This window comes from Myodes glareolus, chromosome 6 (genome assembly GCF_982192425.1).
Source record: "Myodes glareolus chromosome 6, mMyoGla1.1, whole genome shotgun sequence".
NCBI lineage: Eukaryota > Metazoa > Chordata > Mammalia > Rodentia > Cricetidae > Myodes > Myodes glareolus.
In genome coordinates this window covers 69,187,134-69,201,765 of record NC_142031.1, presented here as the reverse complement: position 1 = coordinate 69,201,765, position 14,632 = coordinate 69,187,134, and the positions used below count along the sequence as shown (strand labels likewise).

The 14,632-nt window shown below is 45.3% G+C and overlaps 1 protein-coding gene across 1 annotated transcript; it reads left to right on the top strand.

Annotated features, from left to right (window-relative positions):
* The first annotated feature begins 48 nt into the window (after nt 1–48).
* Nucleotides 49–12,410, top strand: Wdcp (WD repeat and coiled coil containing). The gene is made up of 4 exons (XM_048439650.3): nt 49–178; nt 4,549–6,361; nt 9,396–9,504; nt 11,703–12,410. Exons 2-4 carry the CDS (start codon nt 4,568–4,570, stop codon nt 11,921–11,923), a joined length of 2,124 nt encoding a protein of 707 aa, XP_048295607.1. The 5' UTR covers nt 49–178; nt 4,549–4,567; the 3' UTR covers nt 11,924–12,410.
* Nucleotides 12,411–14,632: the final 2,222 nt, after the last annotated feature.

Below are 14,632 nucleotides of genomic sequence, written 5' to 3'. Positions count from 1 at the left end.
GCTAGCGGAAGGACCCGCTGCTGACGCGATGTACTCGATAGCCAATAGTCTAGAGGCATTGTCGACGGCCGAGGACCGAGGCTTCCGTTAGTTGCCCGGGAGTTCTGATTCCCCCGTCCTGTGACGTGAGCGGCCCCCGGGATTTTTATGTGTTGGGCGGGGAGGCAGAGAGTCCAAGGTATTTCTTGTCTTTTGCGGCCAGGCTTGGTGGGCGTATGGAGGTTGGGGCTGGGCGGGGAGGTCAGGGATGCAGGCGTGGGCAGAAAGTTGAGGAGTACGAGACGGATGGTGTGTGGTGTGAGGGACAGTAGTTTGAGGACCTGGCTGATGTGGGTTTTAACGTGTGAATGAATGTAATGATGCTTCTGGTAATATAGCCTAAAGAATATAACCTTATTTATTATAGAGTAAAGTCGCCTACGAGCTTTGAGGTGTCTCAGCTAACGAAATTAAGTTCTACCACAAATCACAGTAACTGAGTTTTGTGTTAATTGCAGGAGGCTCTGTAACCGGTTAATCTGTTAAGCTGTAGCCAAAACATTGCCTGTGTCTCGCTTCTCTCGTCCTTTGGGGGAAGCAGAAGGTTTCTTGTTGTTGTTACTGTGTTTTTTTGGTCTGGTTTAGTCTTTTTGAGACTGGGTGCGGTGCCGTTTGCAGCCTGGAACTCACTGTGTAGTCCAGACTGTTCTCGGCCTCGAGGCAGGGTGTGTGCTCCAGCGTTTGCGCACGCTGTGCACTTGCTTTGGACATAGTTGGAAGTCGTAACAACTTTTGTGAATTGGTTCTCTCCTGCCACTCTGTGGGAGCCAGGGTATCAGACTTGTACACAAACCCCTATTAACTGTTGGACCATCTTGCTGGCTTTCTGGTTTTTTGTTTTGTTTTCTTAATGACGATTTTTTCTTTAATGACAAGATTTTTAATTTGGCTTTACTAACCTTAGGTCAGTGACTCCCAAATCTTTCCCCGGGTCTGCCTAAGATACATCCATTGCTACCTTGCAACCATCTTACATGAAACATATTACATTAAAATATTAAATTTTGTCACAACTGGCTGTTTCCCGGTTGGTAGAGTGTTTGCCTAGCATCCACAAGATTCTGGGTTCCAACCTCAGCACCACATAAACCCTGGCCTGTGTAGTACTCTCAGCACTCAGGAAGTGCAGACAGGAGGGTAAATCAATCTGGGCTACATGAGACTGTATCAAAAAATAAGTACATTACATACTGCACACCTTCCTCATCTTTGAAGCATAGGGCCTTCTGCATCTCTGGTTAGTGGTTCAGCTGTTTCCCCAGCTAAGAACTTGCATGCTGTCCCTCAAGTATTCCCATTGTCATTGTCTTTGCTCCTGCTCGTAGCCTTTGTTCTCTGCTGCAAACTTTGTTTCCTCTCTATTTTGTTTTTTTTTATTAATGGAATGCGGGGGGAGGGGTGGAGGACATGCATACCATGGCAGATGTGTCGGAGGAGATAGGACACCTTTCGTGTGTTGGAATTTTCCTGGCACTTCTTGGAAGGCAGGGATTGAACTCAGGTCCACACGCGTTTGAGGCAAACACCTTTATCTGCTGAGTCATCTTTTTTTTTAAAGATTTATTTATTTTTTATGTATACAGTATTCTCACTGCATGTATGCCTGGAGGCCAGAAGAGGGCACCAGATCTCACTACAATTGGTTGTGAGCCGCTATGTGGTTGTCAGGAATTGAACTCAGGACCATGGAAGAGCAGGCAGTGCTCTTAACCACTGAGCCATCTCTCCAGCTGCCCCCTCTGCTGAGCCATCTTGCTGACTCTTTGTTCACTTTACTATTGTGGCATTCAGACTCTTTTATCTCCCTTCCACTTTTGGGGGGACAAGGTCTCACTATGTCACTCTAGCTGGCCTAGAAATCACACTATAAACTATTATCCTAACCATTTGAAGTGTGCATTGGTATTAAACACACCCACAGTATTGTACAACCACCACTGCTATCCATCTCTGTTAATTCCTTTCATCTTTTAGGAAAAAATTTCCCCTCGAGATAGGGTTTCTTATTATATTTTTCTTTTTGCTTTTTGAGGGGCCCACCACCCAGCTCCCTAATAAATCACTTATCTTAGTTATAAATGCTTTAGCTTGTTTCTTGCCAGCTTCTCTTAGATTATCCCCACTACCTTTTGGCTCTGGGTTTTTATCTTTCTCTCTCTCTGCATACCTTCCTTACTTCTTTCTCCGTGGCTTGCTGTGTGTAGCTGGGCCCTAATGTCCTCCTCTTCTCAGAGTTCTCTTTCTATGTATACTCTCTGCCTGCCAGTCCCGCCTATCCTTGCTCCTGCCTCGCTATTGGCCGTTCATCTCTTTGTTAGGACCATCAGGTATTTTAGACAGGCACAGTAACACAGCTTCACAGAGTTGAACAAATGCAGCGTAAACAAAAGTCACACACCTGAAAATAATATTCCCCAACAATTTCTCTGTGTTGCCCTGGCTCTCCTGAAACTTGGTCTGTAGCTATAGATCAGGCTGGTCTTGAACCCCAACCTCCTGGTGTTGGAATTAAAGGAATGTGCCACCACACTGGCAGAACTGAAACTTTATTTGGGGAGTGGGGTTTGAGACAGGGTTTCTTTGTGTAACCTTGGTGGTCCTGGAACTCGCTTTGTAAACCAGGCTGGCCTTGAACTCACAGACATCCTCCTGCCTCTACCTTCCAAGTGCTGGGATTAAAAGTGTGTGCCACCACCGCCTGGCAACAACTGAAACCCATTATCTAGTGTGCTTCTTTAGTAAATACCTGGATGTGAGGAGATGGGACTCACAGTGCGAAAGTTGATGCTTTCCATTATTGTAAAGAATTGCTGCAAAGAGCAGAGCCAACCGAGGATGTAGACTTGCCTTGGAAATTATAGAGAGCTGTGTGGGTGTGGTGAAGGGAAATCACACAGCGATTCCTGAGTACCATTCAGTAAAGAGGTAAAAGCCACTGTTAAAGAACTGAGGAAGTAAGTGCTAATAAAGCCAGAAGTGTGGATATCATTGATTTGACATGAATGGGAAACTGGGTAATAGGCTTTCCCTAACTTGTAATTTTTAATTAAACATTTCCTAACTTGAAAGTCCCAGAAATAACTGGATACGGTCCTCACACCTTTAACCCCAGCACTTGGAAGGTTGAGACAGGAGGATCACTAAGAGTTTGAGGCCACCTGGGTTACATAGTGAGCTCCTCGTCAGCATGGGCTAGAATGAGACTCAGTCTCAAAAGCAGTCAAGTAAAAGATAGGACTGGCAAGATGGCTCAGAGGGTAAGGGTGCTTGCTACCAAGCCTGAAGATCTGAGTTTGGTCCCCAGAGCCCACACAATACAAGGAAAGAATGAACTCACCAAGTTGTCCTATGACCTCTGTGCACTTGAGCGCATGCACAATACATAAACTGAGATCAATAAATACTGTTTTTTAAAAAATTAAAAGAGATGGGTGGTGGTAGCATACACCTTTAATCCCAGCACTGGGGAGGCAGAGGCAGATGCCTCTGGTAGTTTGAGGCCAGCCTGATCTACAAAGCAAGTTCCAGGACACAAAGGATACACAGGGAGACCCTGTCTCAGCCCCCAGCTACTAGAGTTTAAAAGGGTTCTAAAGAGAACGTGTGGTTTACAGTACTTGCTGCTTACAGAGGACCTGGCTTTGCTTCCAGCATCCACGTGATGGTAATACCAGTTCAAAGGGATCTGATACCATTTGGCCTCCTCAGGCATTAGGCACATCTACATGCATCCAAGCAAATGCTCACACACATAAGATAAATATATCTTAAAAATGGAGAGCAAGGAAAAAAAGAGCTATAAATACCAGGATAAACTCTAAATTCTGTGTGTGTGTGTGTGTGTGTGTGTGTGTGGTTTGAACCAGGGTCTCACTATATTACAGGCTGGCCTGGAACTCACGATATAGACCTGGGGTTAAAAGTGTGCACCACCATTGTGGGCAATTTTGCTGTATTTCTAACAGTTCTACATATGAATTATTTTTTGTGTCATGCCAAGGTTTTAAGTTGTGGCCTCACACATGCCAAATTCATGCTCTGTCATTGAACAATGTCTCCAGCACGGTATCTTCTAATATCCATTCCGTATTCAAAGTTCTCCAGTTCTAAAAATATACTCCTCTTTTTCCCCTACCTCCAAACACTCCTTTCTCGGTAGAGTTTTCTTTCCTGGCGTTGCTCATAATGCTCACTTTGCCATGATGGTCTCTTCATTTGCAAGTCGCTCTTCTGTATCCCAGTAAGTTTAGCGTGTGCAGGGTCCTGCCGACTGTAGAGTCTAACTTGTGCATTTGCTCGACTGTTCTTTCTGGGTGTAACCTTCCTTCTCCTCTCCCCTCTCTGTTGAGACACGGCCCCACTTTACAGAACTAGCTGGCCTGGACCTCACTATGTGGACCAGGTTGGTCTCAAACTCTCCCAGCTCCTCCTGCTTCAGCCTCCTGGGTGCTGGCATTAAAGGTCTGCGCTGCTCCATCCTTCTGTAACTCTCCTTCTTAATGCTTTCAGATAACCTTTATCCGAAAGGATGGAGTTGGGGAACGGAAAACTGCTTAGGACCGGACTGAACTCACTGAATCAGGCGGTGCATCCAACTCACGGCCTTGCCTGGACTGATGGGAATCGAGTAATCCTGACTGATTTGCGGCTTCAGCGGGGAGTGGCCAAGTTTGGCGACTCCCAGGTCATTGGAAAATTCGAATATGTGTGTGGGGTTTCCTGGGCCCCCCTCAGCATAGCTCACACACCCACTCTGCTCGCCATCCAGCACCAGAAGCATGTCGCCGTGTGGCAGCTGTGTCCCAGCACTTCGGGTTCTAGCAAATGGCAGATGTCGCAGACCTCTGAAATCCGAGAATCCCTCCCAATCCTTCCTCAGGGCTGCGTGTGGCACCCGAAAGATGCTGTCCTGACAGTGTTGACGGCACAGGACGTTTCCGTTTTCCCTAACATTCACCGAGACGGTTGCAGAGTGAAAGTGGATATCAACACCAAGGGCCGAATTTACTGTGCCTGTTGGACCCTGGATGGCCAGCGGCTCGTGGTGGCAGTAGACAGCAGCCTCCATTCTTATATGTGGGACAGCTCTCAGAGGTCTCTCCAGAGCTGCTCCTTCTGCCCCGTGTTCCAAGTGAGCCGCTCCATCCGCTCCATTGCAGCCACTGCGGACTCACAGGTTGTTATAGCCACTGAGCTTCCGCTCCATAAGCTTTGTAGCTTAAATGCGGCTGAAGCCTTTGCTGCTCCACCTAGCGGTGAAGATGCTGGTGTGCGCTCTCTTCCTGTGGGTGAAATGTCCCCTGGGGAAATGAATTCTGGAGTTACTATCTCTCCCTTTTCAGATCCTCTGGATCTGACTCACATACACTTCAACCCATCTCCAGTTGAGGAGAGTTCTCTTGTTTGTGTAAGAAAAACGGACTACTTGACAGCAACAGGCCAGGATTCTTCACATTTGATCTTGGTAACCTTTAAGAAAGCAATTACCATGACAAAAAAGGTTGCCATTCCAGGTATCCTGGTTCCTGATTTAATAGCATTTAACCTGCAAGCACAGCTAGTGGCTGTGGCTTCCAATACCTGTAACGTCATTTTGATCTATTCTACCATTCCGTCTTCTATGCCAAACATCCAGCAGATTCAGTTAGAGAATAACGAAAGACCAAAAGGCGTATGCTTCTTAACAGACAGATTTTTATTAATTTCCGTAGGGAAACAAAAGCTCACTGAGACTGCATTTCTTCCTTCCTCAGAATCTGATCAGTATGCTGTTCGCCTGATAGTTAGAGAGGTAACATTGGGAAGAGAATCTTCGGGAACGCCTGCTGAAAGTCAGGGCGCTTATTCTGCCTCCAATGCTCTGTTGAATAAAGTAGACAGAGAAAAGTTCCTTGAGAGCCTTTCGCCGGGCTTGAGTCCCCTGAGCCCTGGACTCTTGCTAACAGCTAACACCAGTACTCAGGGTGGGAGGTCTGGAAGAGCCCTTGTTCAGGAGATTAAAAGTCCCCTGTCCCCTCTGTCCAGCGATTCCATTGTAGGAGAAACCCCTCACACATCCTCCTGGCTTTGGCCTGGATTGTCTAGGCCCAACAGGACACCAGACCACACCAGCACCCCAGAGCCAAATTTACCTCAAACAGAGAACTTAGAAAAAGAAAAGGAAACTTGCCCGCTCTCCAGGGAGCTGAAAGTTCTATCTAGGCACCTGGCTGGAATGCAGCAGTACCTTTTTGAACTCATGGATTTTCTACACAAGGAAAAGGGGTTCTCTCCAGTGTACCCACTCTCTCAGGATCCTCCCTATGTTCACCTCATTTACCAGGTAATGTCTCCTTTGAGGAACTTCCACTATGTAGGAAGCTCCTGACTCCAGGGAGTCCTGCCACATTGTAAGGAGGGGGCTCTGAGCTAAGCCCAGTGACCTGCGTGTACTGTGTTACAGGCAAGCTCACATATCTTTGTACGGTTGGTTGGATGTGAACTACCAAAAGTGCACACGCCAAGGTTTAGTGTGATTTTATCATATCCTTGGTGTGGAAATTAATGACTGCACTCTGGTGACTTATATTTAGGGAAAAAAGTAGGCTTAATTGTGTCATTTCATCATGAAAACCATTTCCATATGTGTGTGTGAGAGAGATCATTTAAAATGTTTTTAATCCCTTCACATGCCTGTGCAAATACATCTCCATGGGAGTGTTGTGGCTGTTGTTTGTATTTTTGAGACAGGGTTTTATTTCTGTATCCCTGGCTATCTTGGAACTCACTCTGTATTCCAGGCTGGCCTCGAACTCAGAGATCCACCTGCTCTGCCTTTGAAGTGCTGAGATTAAAGGTGTGCACCACTACTGCCTCCCACATTTGCCTCTGTACATATGAAGTCGAGCACAGATCCCTGTGTACATAGATACATACAGTATTGTGGAGTGCTTTGTTACTGTTTTATAACAGTGGGGTCATGGGGTACACTGTACCTCAAGCTGAGTATGCATGTGTACTCAGCTTCATTTTCAGTTGGGCACCTCAAATAATGCTAAAATAGTTTGCTTACTCATTGCATTAGTACCTTTATTTTCGTTGGATTAGTTCCCAGAAGTGAAGTACAAATTTGAAATTACTATCTTGAGGGAGCTGGGTACCTTTCTCACTCCTGCATGTGGTTTCATCCACTGAGGATGCTGTGGTTACAGGGATCATTTGAGCCCAGAAATTTGGGGCCAGGAGTATGAGCTGAATTAGACCCTATCTCAAAACAAACAAAAGTCCTACTTTTTATAAAGGTGAATATTAAACATAAATGATTACATGTTTAGATATCTCTTTAGACATGAATATTCCCAGATTGAAAGTACTTCAGGGATAATCAGCCTGTGTAGTGAAAGTCTGGGCAGTCAAGGTCATTATGGCGTGAGTTTGAGACTCACAGAAGAGAGTAATAATAATGCTGAAAGCAAAGTGCGTTAGACACATGGCTGCTTTATAACACTTTTCCATGGCAAATATTTATTTTTTTAAAGATTTATTTATTATATATACAGTGTTTTGCCTGAATGATCACCTTCACACTAGATGAGGGCTCCAGATCTCATTACAGGTGGTTGTGAGCTGCCCTGTGGTTGCTGGGAATTGAACTTAGGACCTCTAGAAGAGCAGCCAGTGCTCTTAACCACTGAGCCATCTCTCCAGCCCGGCAAATATTAATTGTATAAAGTGATGGGTTTTGCCCAGTGTTGGTGGCACATGTCTTTAATTTCAGCACGCGGGAGGCAGAGACAGGCGGATCTCTGTGAGTTCAAGGCCAGCCTGGTCTACAAGAGCTAGTTCCATGAAATTAAAATAATGGGTTTCTTTATGACTCATTTTAAGCCTTCATTGAATTCACCCCTCTTCCTCCCTCCCCTGATCCTCAATATTTTCCTATGACAGTCCCCTTCTGCTTGTGTGTCACCCTCTTCTGGTTTCCATATATGAGAGAAAGTGTGGCACTTCTCAGAGTCTAACTTATTCCATAAACCAGCTGTCCAGCTCCTTTGTAACGCGGTTCTCTAAGTACTTAGGAAGACACTATTCCAAATAATAATTAGGAGTCATGGATAGATGGTAACTTTTATCTACTGTGTGTTTGTATATAATGTATATGTGTGAGGTGGGCATGCATGTAGAGATCAGAGGACAACTTTCAAGAATCAGAAGCCGAGTGTGATGGCACATACCTGTGATCCTAGCACTGAGAAGGCAGAGGCAGGAGGATGTCTGTGAGTTCAAGTCCAGCTTGGTCTACAGAGTGAGTTTCAGGCCAGCCAGAACTATACAGTGAGACTGTCTTAAAATAAAACTAAACAAAATTTAATTCTCTCCTTCCACCTTTGGTTCTAGGAATCGAACTTGGGTTATCATAACCTAAATGGCAAGTGCTTTCCCCGCTGATCCATCTCACTGGCCTGGTCTTTTAATAATGAAACTTTTACTGTGATGAAACACCATGGCCAAAGCAGACTGGTGAGGGAAGTGTTTATTCACTCACAGCTCCACATCACTGTGCATCGTCAGGAGCAGTGAGGGCAGGACCTGATGCAGAGGCCATGTGGGGTGCTGCTTACTGGCTTTCTCCTCATGACTTGTAAAACCCACTTTCTTAAAGAACCCAGGACCAGTTGCCCAGGATGGCACCACCCACAATGGTCTGGTCCCTCCCCATCAGTCTCTAATTAAGAAAATGACTTACAGGCTGTGCACACCCCGTTCTTATGGAGGCTTTTTCTCAGTTAAGGTTCCCTCCTCTCTGAGGACCATACCTTGTGCCAAGTTGGCATAAAACAAACCAAACACTGGCCTTAGAAGTAAATGTTGTATTCTGTGTTCATAATTATGCTTTTAGGCTTATGTCTTAAAGTAGAACTATAACAATTTAAAGATAAAATAGGTGTATTTGAAATCACTTTTAAAATAACTTCACTCTTTCATGACTTAAAAAAAAGTTTGTGTTTTGAGATGGACTCTCACTGTGTAACACTGGCTGTCTTCAACTCGCTCTGTAGCCTTAAAGTTTGCCCTACAACCCCCAGAGCTGGATCCAGCATGGGCGCCATCACTCCCAGCTCCCTCAATGTTGGTCTTAAGAAATGTCATGGCAGCTGAGCAGTGGTGGCGCACACTGAGGCAGGAGGATCTCTGTGAATTTAAGGCCAGCCTGGTCTACAGAGTGAGTTCCAGGACAGGCTTCAAAGCTACAGAGAAACCCTGTCTCGAATAAAAACAAAAAATAGGTAGGTAGGTAGGTAGGTAGGTAGGTAGATAGATAGATAGATAAAAAAGAAAAAAGAAATGTTATTAACCATTTTTACTTTTCCTTGAAGAAACATGTGGGTCCTGCTGAAGAACGAGCCGTGCTTCTCTGTGAAGGCAAACTGAGGCTCAGCACAGTTCAGCAGATGTTTGGCCTCTATCTCGTTGAGATGCTGCACGGTAAGTTAGAACTAGAGCATCCTCTTCCTCTCCCGGCTATTTTGACTTCAGGAATGAAAATGATACTGTCCAACCTTTCAGTGATTTACTAGACAGTTAATAACTATGATTAATTGCCTACTATATACCCAGACCTATTAGAGAAACTACAGCCCGTTGAAAACAAGTCCTTTCCTGAAGAAACTTACACCCAACTAGGAAAATACACACTTTTTTAAAAGTAGAAATGGATATTAAAAAAAAAGGTGGGCTGAGTTCAGGGCAGTTTGTAGCAGTGTGCCTGCTGCAGTCAGGTGCAGCCTAACAGAAGCCCTGAGTGTTGCCTGGAGGAGCTGACACCCCGTGTAGAAGAGCCTGGGAGGTGTGAAGGACCCACATCTTGAGTCCCGCCTGATGCCTTAGTGATCACTTGTGGGATGTGCCTGTTTTATTATGCCTCGTTTTTATAACAGCAGCCACCACACTGAACAAAAGACATTTTGTTTTTTCTTTTAACATTTTTCTGTTTTGACAAATACATTTATAATATGGCTTAGCAATTGTCATTTTTAACAGATAGGTTACGATTACTTTAGAGATATATCATTTTTACTTCATATTTTATTGTTTATTAGATTTTAGTTTGGTTTAAAATTTATTATTATTAGTATTGGTTTTATATGTTTGCAAGTTTATCTGTGAACTAGATGCATGCAGTACACATGTAGGCCAGAAGAGGGCATTAAATTCCCTGTGACTGGTGTTACAGAGTTAGCCTTCATGAATTTGCTAGGAATTTAACCCTGGTCCTCTGGAAGAACAGCTGATGCTCTTAGCTGCTGAGCCATCTCTCCAATTCCATTTCTATTTTACATGTACGAGTATTTTGCCTACATATATGTCTATGCACCATGAGTACACTGTGACCTAGGAGACAAGAAGAAGGTATTGGATCCCATCTTCCATTCTCAGCAGGCAGTGAGTGCTCACCATACTTATACACACATGCATACATACAGGCAAATCACTCATACCTGTAAAATACTATATACACATTTAGGTCATTTTAATTTATTCACCATTATAAATAACACTAAGAAAATTCTCCCTGCATATTTGTCTGTTACTTTTGGGAATGTGTATTTTTCAGAAGTAAGATCACATGTTCTCTGAGACTTCAAGGAACCAGAGAAGGTCCAAATACGTGTCATACTTACGGCCCAGGTCAAACCCCAGGGTTTTCTAGGTCACTGTTCTTCTATTCGCCTCACCCCCTTGAATAGCTACAGTTGGTACTAATATATAGAATAAAAAAATTCCTCGGTTGGGTGGATCTTCTTCATGAAGTTTCTGGAGAACCTAGCAAGCATCCTAATATGTACAAATGTGCACCCACACACCTGTGTGCCTAGCACCATATGATGAATGTCTGTCCTGGGCCGGAGAGACGGCTCAGTGAGTAAGAGCACCGGCAGGTCTTCCAGAGGACCCGGGTTCAATTCCCAGCATCCTCAACTGTCTGTAGCTTCTGTTACTGTCTGTTTCAGAGGATCCGACACCCTCATACAGATGTACATGTAGGCAAAACACCAATGTATACACAAAATAAAAATAACAATTTATAAGTGTCAGTCCTGGGCTGGGGAGATGGCTCTGTGGTTAAGAGCATTGGCTGCTCTTCCAGAGAACCCGGGTTCAATTCCCGGCACCCACATGGCAGCTCACAACCGTCTGTAACTCCAGTTCCAGTGTACTCAACCCCCTCATATAGACATACATGCAGGCAAAACACCAGCGCACATGAAATACATGATTAAGAAATAAGTAGATGTTAGTCCTGGGGAGAACTGTTATGTTTTTAGCTGTGAGTGGCCCACTTCCTGAGCTGCCATGTGACCTGACCCTGAGCACAGCTCCATCCTTTCATCTCCGTATTTCCTGAAGTGTTAGATGATGGGGTTTATGGTGGAGTTTGATATCAGTCCCTGTATCTCATTTCTCCAAAGTTATCCCTGATGTGGGGTGTGCGCCTATGGTCACAGCACTGAGGCCGAGTCACGAGTACCAGTGTGAGGCCAGCCTTGGGCTGCCTGGTGCCAGAGCAGCCACAGCTGCAGAGCCAGACCTCACAGTAGTAACCAGACCTGTTTGCAGTTACATGTTAGTCCTTCTAGAACCGTGGGGTCGCCTAAGCTGCTGTGCGTTTGTTTACTCTGTAGATTCCCACTGGATCCTCCTCTCTGCCGACAGCCAAGGCTTCATCCCATTGACTTTTGCAGCCTCCCAGATGGTCGTTGTGAGAGATGGCAGCCTGTCCACGCCAGAGCTGGCTAGGGGCTCTCCTTCTCACAATCGGGATCCCATTCTGCCACCTGGAGGCTTTGGAGACTTTGCCGCACAGAACGCAGATACAGCTGGCTGTTTCAGCAGTGTGGCCTGATGGCTGTTTTGTGGAGTGTGTGCTCCACCAGCTTCCCGGGCTGTGGGAGCTGGACAGCAGGGCAAGTGCCTGCTTGTGTGTTCCTGACTGTGCCACTGGAGGACAGAATTCCAAGAACAAAACAATACTGTGTTACCATATGGGTTGTATCTTAGGATTTCTCCAAGGCCTTGCTGCCCTGAAGCTGGGTTCAGACTGCCTAGAATGAGTGCCTTTTCCTCGCTTTAAATATGCAGGTGAGGAGAGCCACTGGGGAGCCTGTGCTTCAGCACTGCCTTTTAACTCATTCCCCAGGCAGCAGGAAACCAGTGCGAAGGAAGTCAGAGACCCGCTTCACCCTCGGGAGGAAGTTCAGACGATGGCCTCCCTCCCTGGATTTAAAACCAACTTTTTTGAGTCCGTTGACAATTCTAGCTAGTGAGGTCCAGATATTGCTAAAAAGTGCTGTGGGCAACAAAGTAAGATAAAATAAAATGTTAAGATTTGACCCCCTCTGGCCTCCGCCTGCTTGTGTGCCATTGCCCACCTGGTGAGACCCACACCTTGTTTTCTTGCCTTTGCCACTCATGATTTTCTCCTTGAGATGTGTTGATTTATTTTCCAGTTTTAGGATCACAAAAATTTCTCATTTTCCCTCCCAACAATCAGCCTTCTTGGTTAACTTTTCATTTGTTTGTTACTGAAGGGCTCAGACCTTACTCCAGAATATAAGGCTCTCGCTCCCACTGAGCAGTGTACCTCTGGCCCAACTTGCCACTTTAACTTTGGTATTTCTCTTCTAACTCCTTCAAACCCTAAGAGACCAGCATAGAATCAGAAAATATTTCAAAAAGTTGAACACTTCACAAAATCTAACCAAGCTCTAAAGCGCATCAGTGTGTGCATACTTGATAAAGTGCCCCTGAGTACGCGGGCCTGGTCCCTTCAGCCGGATCCCTCGCAGCTTCAGGCAGTGTCCCCCTTGTCAATCACAGCAGGTCGGCAGATTGATGAGGGTTAGAAGTGCAAGAACGTTGTTTCAGCCATCGAGGCTCCATTAACACATATATGCCCCCTCCTTTTTCCTTTAAAATTACCCAGAGAGGAAATAGCTTGTGCCTTGGGGGACTCCTGTCCGTCTGTTGCAGTTTATGAAGATGGAGCTGGGCTAGGAGAGAGGCAAAGGGCTGTTTTGTGGTTCGGATGCATTAGACGACTGCTGGGATAATGGACGGGAAGGCCGCACGTCTGTAATCAGCGGCCTGGAGAGTGGTGGCTGAGGGTGGCAGGCCTGGCTCCAGCGGCAGAGAAAGTGTCTGGGGTCTGATGAAATCACTGCTATTATGGATCCTAAGGAGAGGAACTAAGGGAACCTGAGTAAGGATCAATGTGAAGGCCTCGAGATGTACTTTCTAATCACCATTTCTTAGGGCAGAACACTCGGAATGAGTCTCAAGTGGAATCTCAAATATCGGCTGAGGCTGTCAGAATGCTCTGATGGTACGGTCTCTGTGAGAATCACTGGTGTAGAGAAGTGTTCTGGATCTGCACGTGCATAAGTGTCCTCTTGGTTTCTCTGTAGCTTTGGAGCCTCTCCTGAAACTAGTTCTTGTAGACGAGGCTGCCTCAAACTCACAAATCTGCCACCACCGCCACCCGGTGCATATTTCTTCCTCAGGTAGACGTGAAGAGTGTAAATTGTTTCTGAATAGTAAATCTGATTCCAACTAGTGACGACTCTTACACAGATGTTTCTTTGGCCTCTGCTGTTCTGACAGTCATTGGAGCAATAGAAGCCAGTCCTGTTCTTGCTCACTTCAGAGAGAAGCACTAAGTCCTTTCGCATCTTTAATAAGAAGGTTTTGCATCAGCCAGGTGTGGTGGCACATGCCTTTTATCCCAGCACTCAGGAGGCAGAGGCAGGTGGATCTCTGTGAGTTGAAGGTCAGCCTGGTCTACAGAGTGAGTTCCAGGCTATAGTGAGACCCTGTATAATCGCAGTAGTAATGATAAGTCGTTCTAAAGAGCAAGAACATTGCTAGAACCCTTTCAAGCCTTCTGTCCCTTTCAATCCTGTCTCATTAGCCCTAAAGGTGACTGATAAACGTCTCTATTATTGTGATTATTGCTTCCTCATTCCTCTCCTTTATAGAAGGGAGTTTCACCGCCATGTATACATGGTGGCACAGACATAATGTTTATTTCTCTTGCTTTTAAGCTTTAAACAAATGGTATATTATTTAGTCTTCTGACTCTTGAGTGTGTTTGTGTGCGCATGAGTGCATTTGCACACTTGTGAATGTGTGCTCATGTTCATATAGAGGCCAAGTGTTGTTCCTCATTTCCTATTGTCCTGTTCACCTTTTTCACCTTTTTTTTTTTTTTTGAGACAGTGTTTTTCTGTCTGTCCTGAAACTCCCTCTTTAAACCAAGATGACCTTGAACTCACAGAGATCCACCTGCTTCTGCTACCTGGAATTAAAGGTGCACCACCACTGCCTAGCATCCATCCACCCTTTTTTTTTTTTTTTTGAAATAGTGTTTCCCATTAGTCTGGGACTCACCGAGTAGGCTAGACTAGTTGGCCAGCAAGCTCCAGGGATCTGCCTGGTTTCCCCTCCCCAAAACACTTCATATTACAACCTTATACCACCATGTATGGTTTTTGCTGTTGATTTTTATTTTTATTTTTTATTTTTCGAGACAGGGTTTCTCTGCAACTTTGGAGTC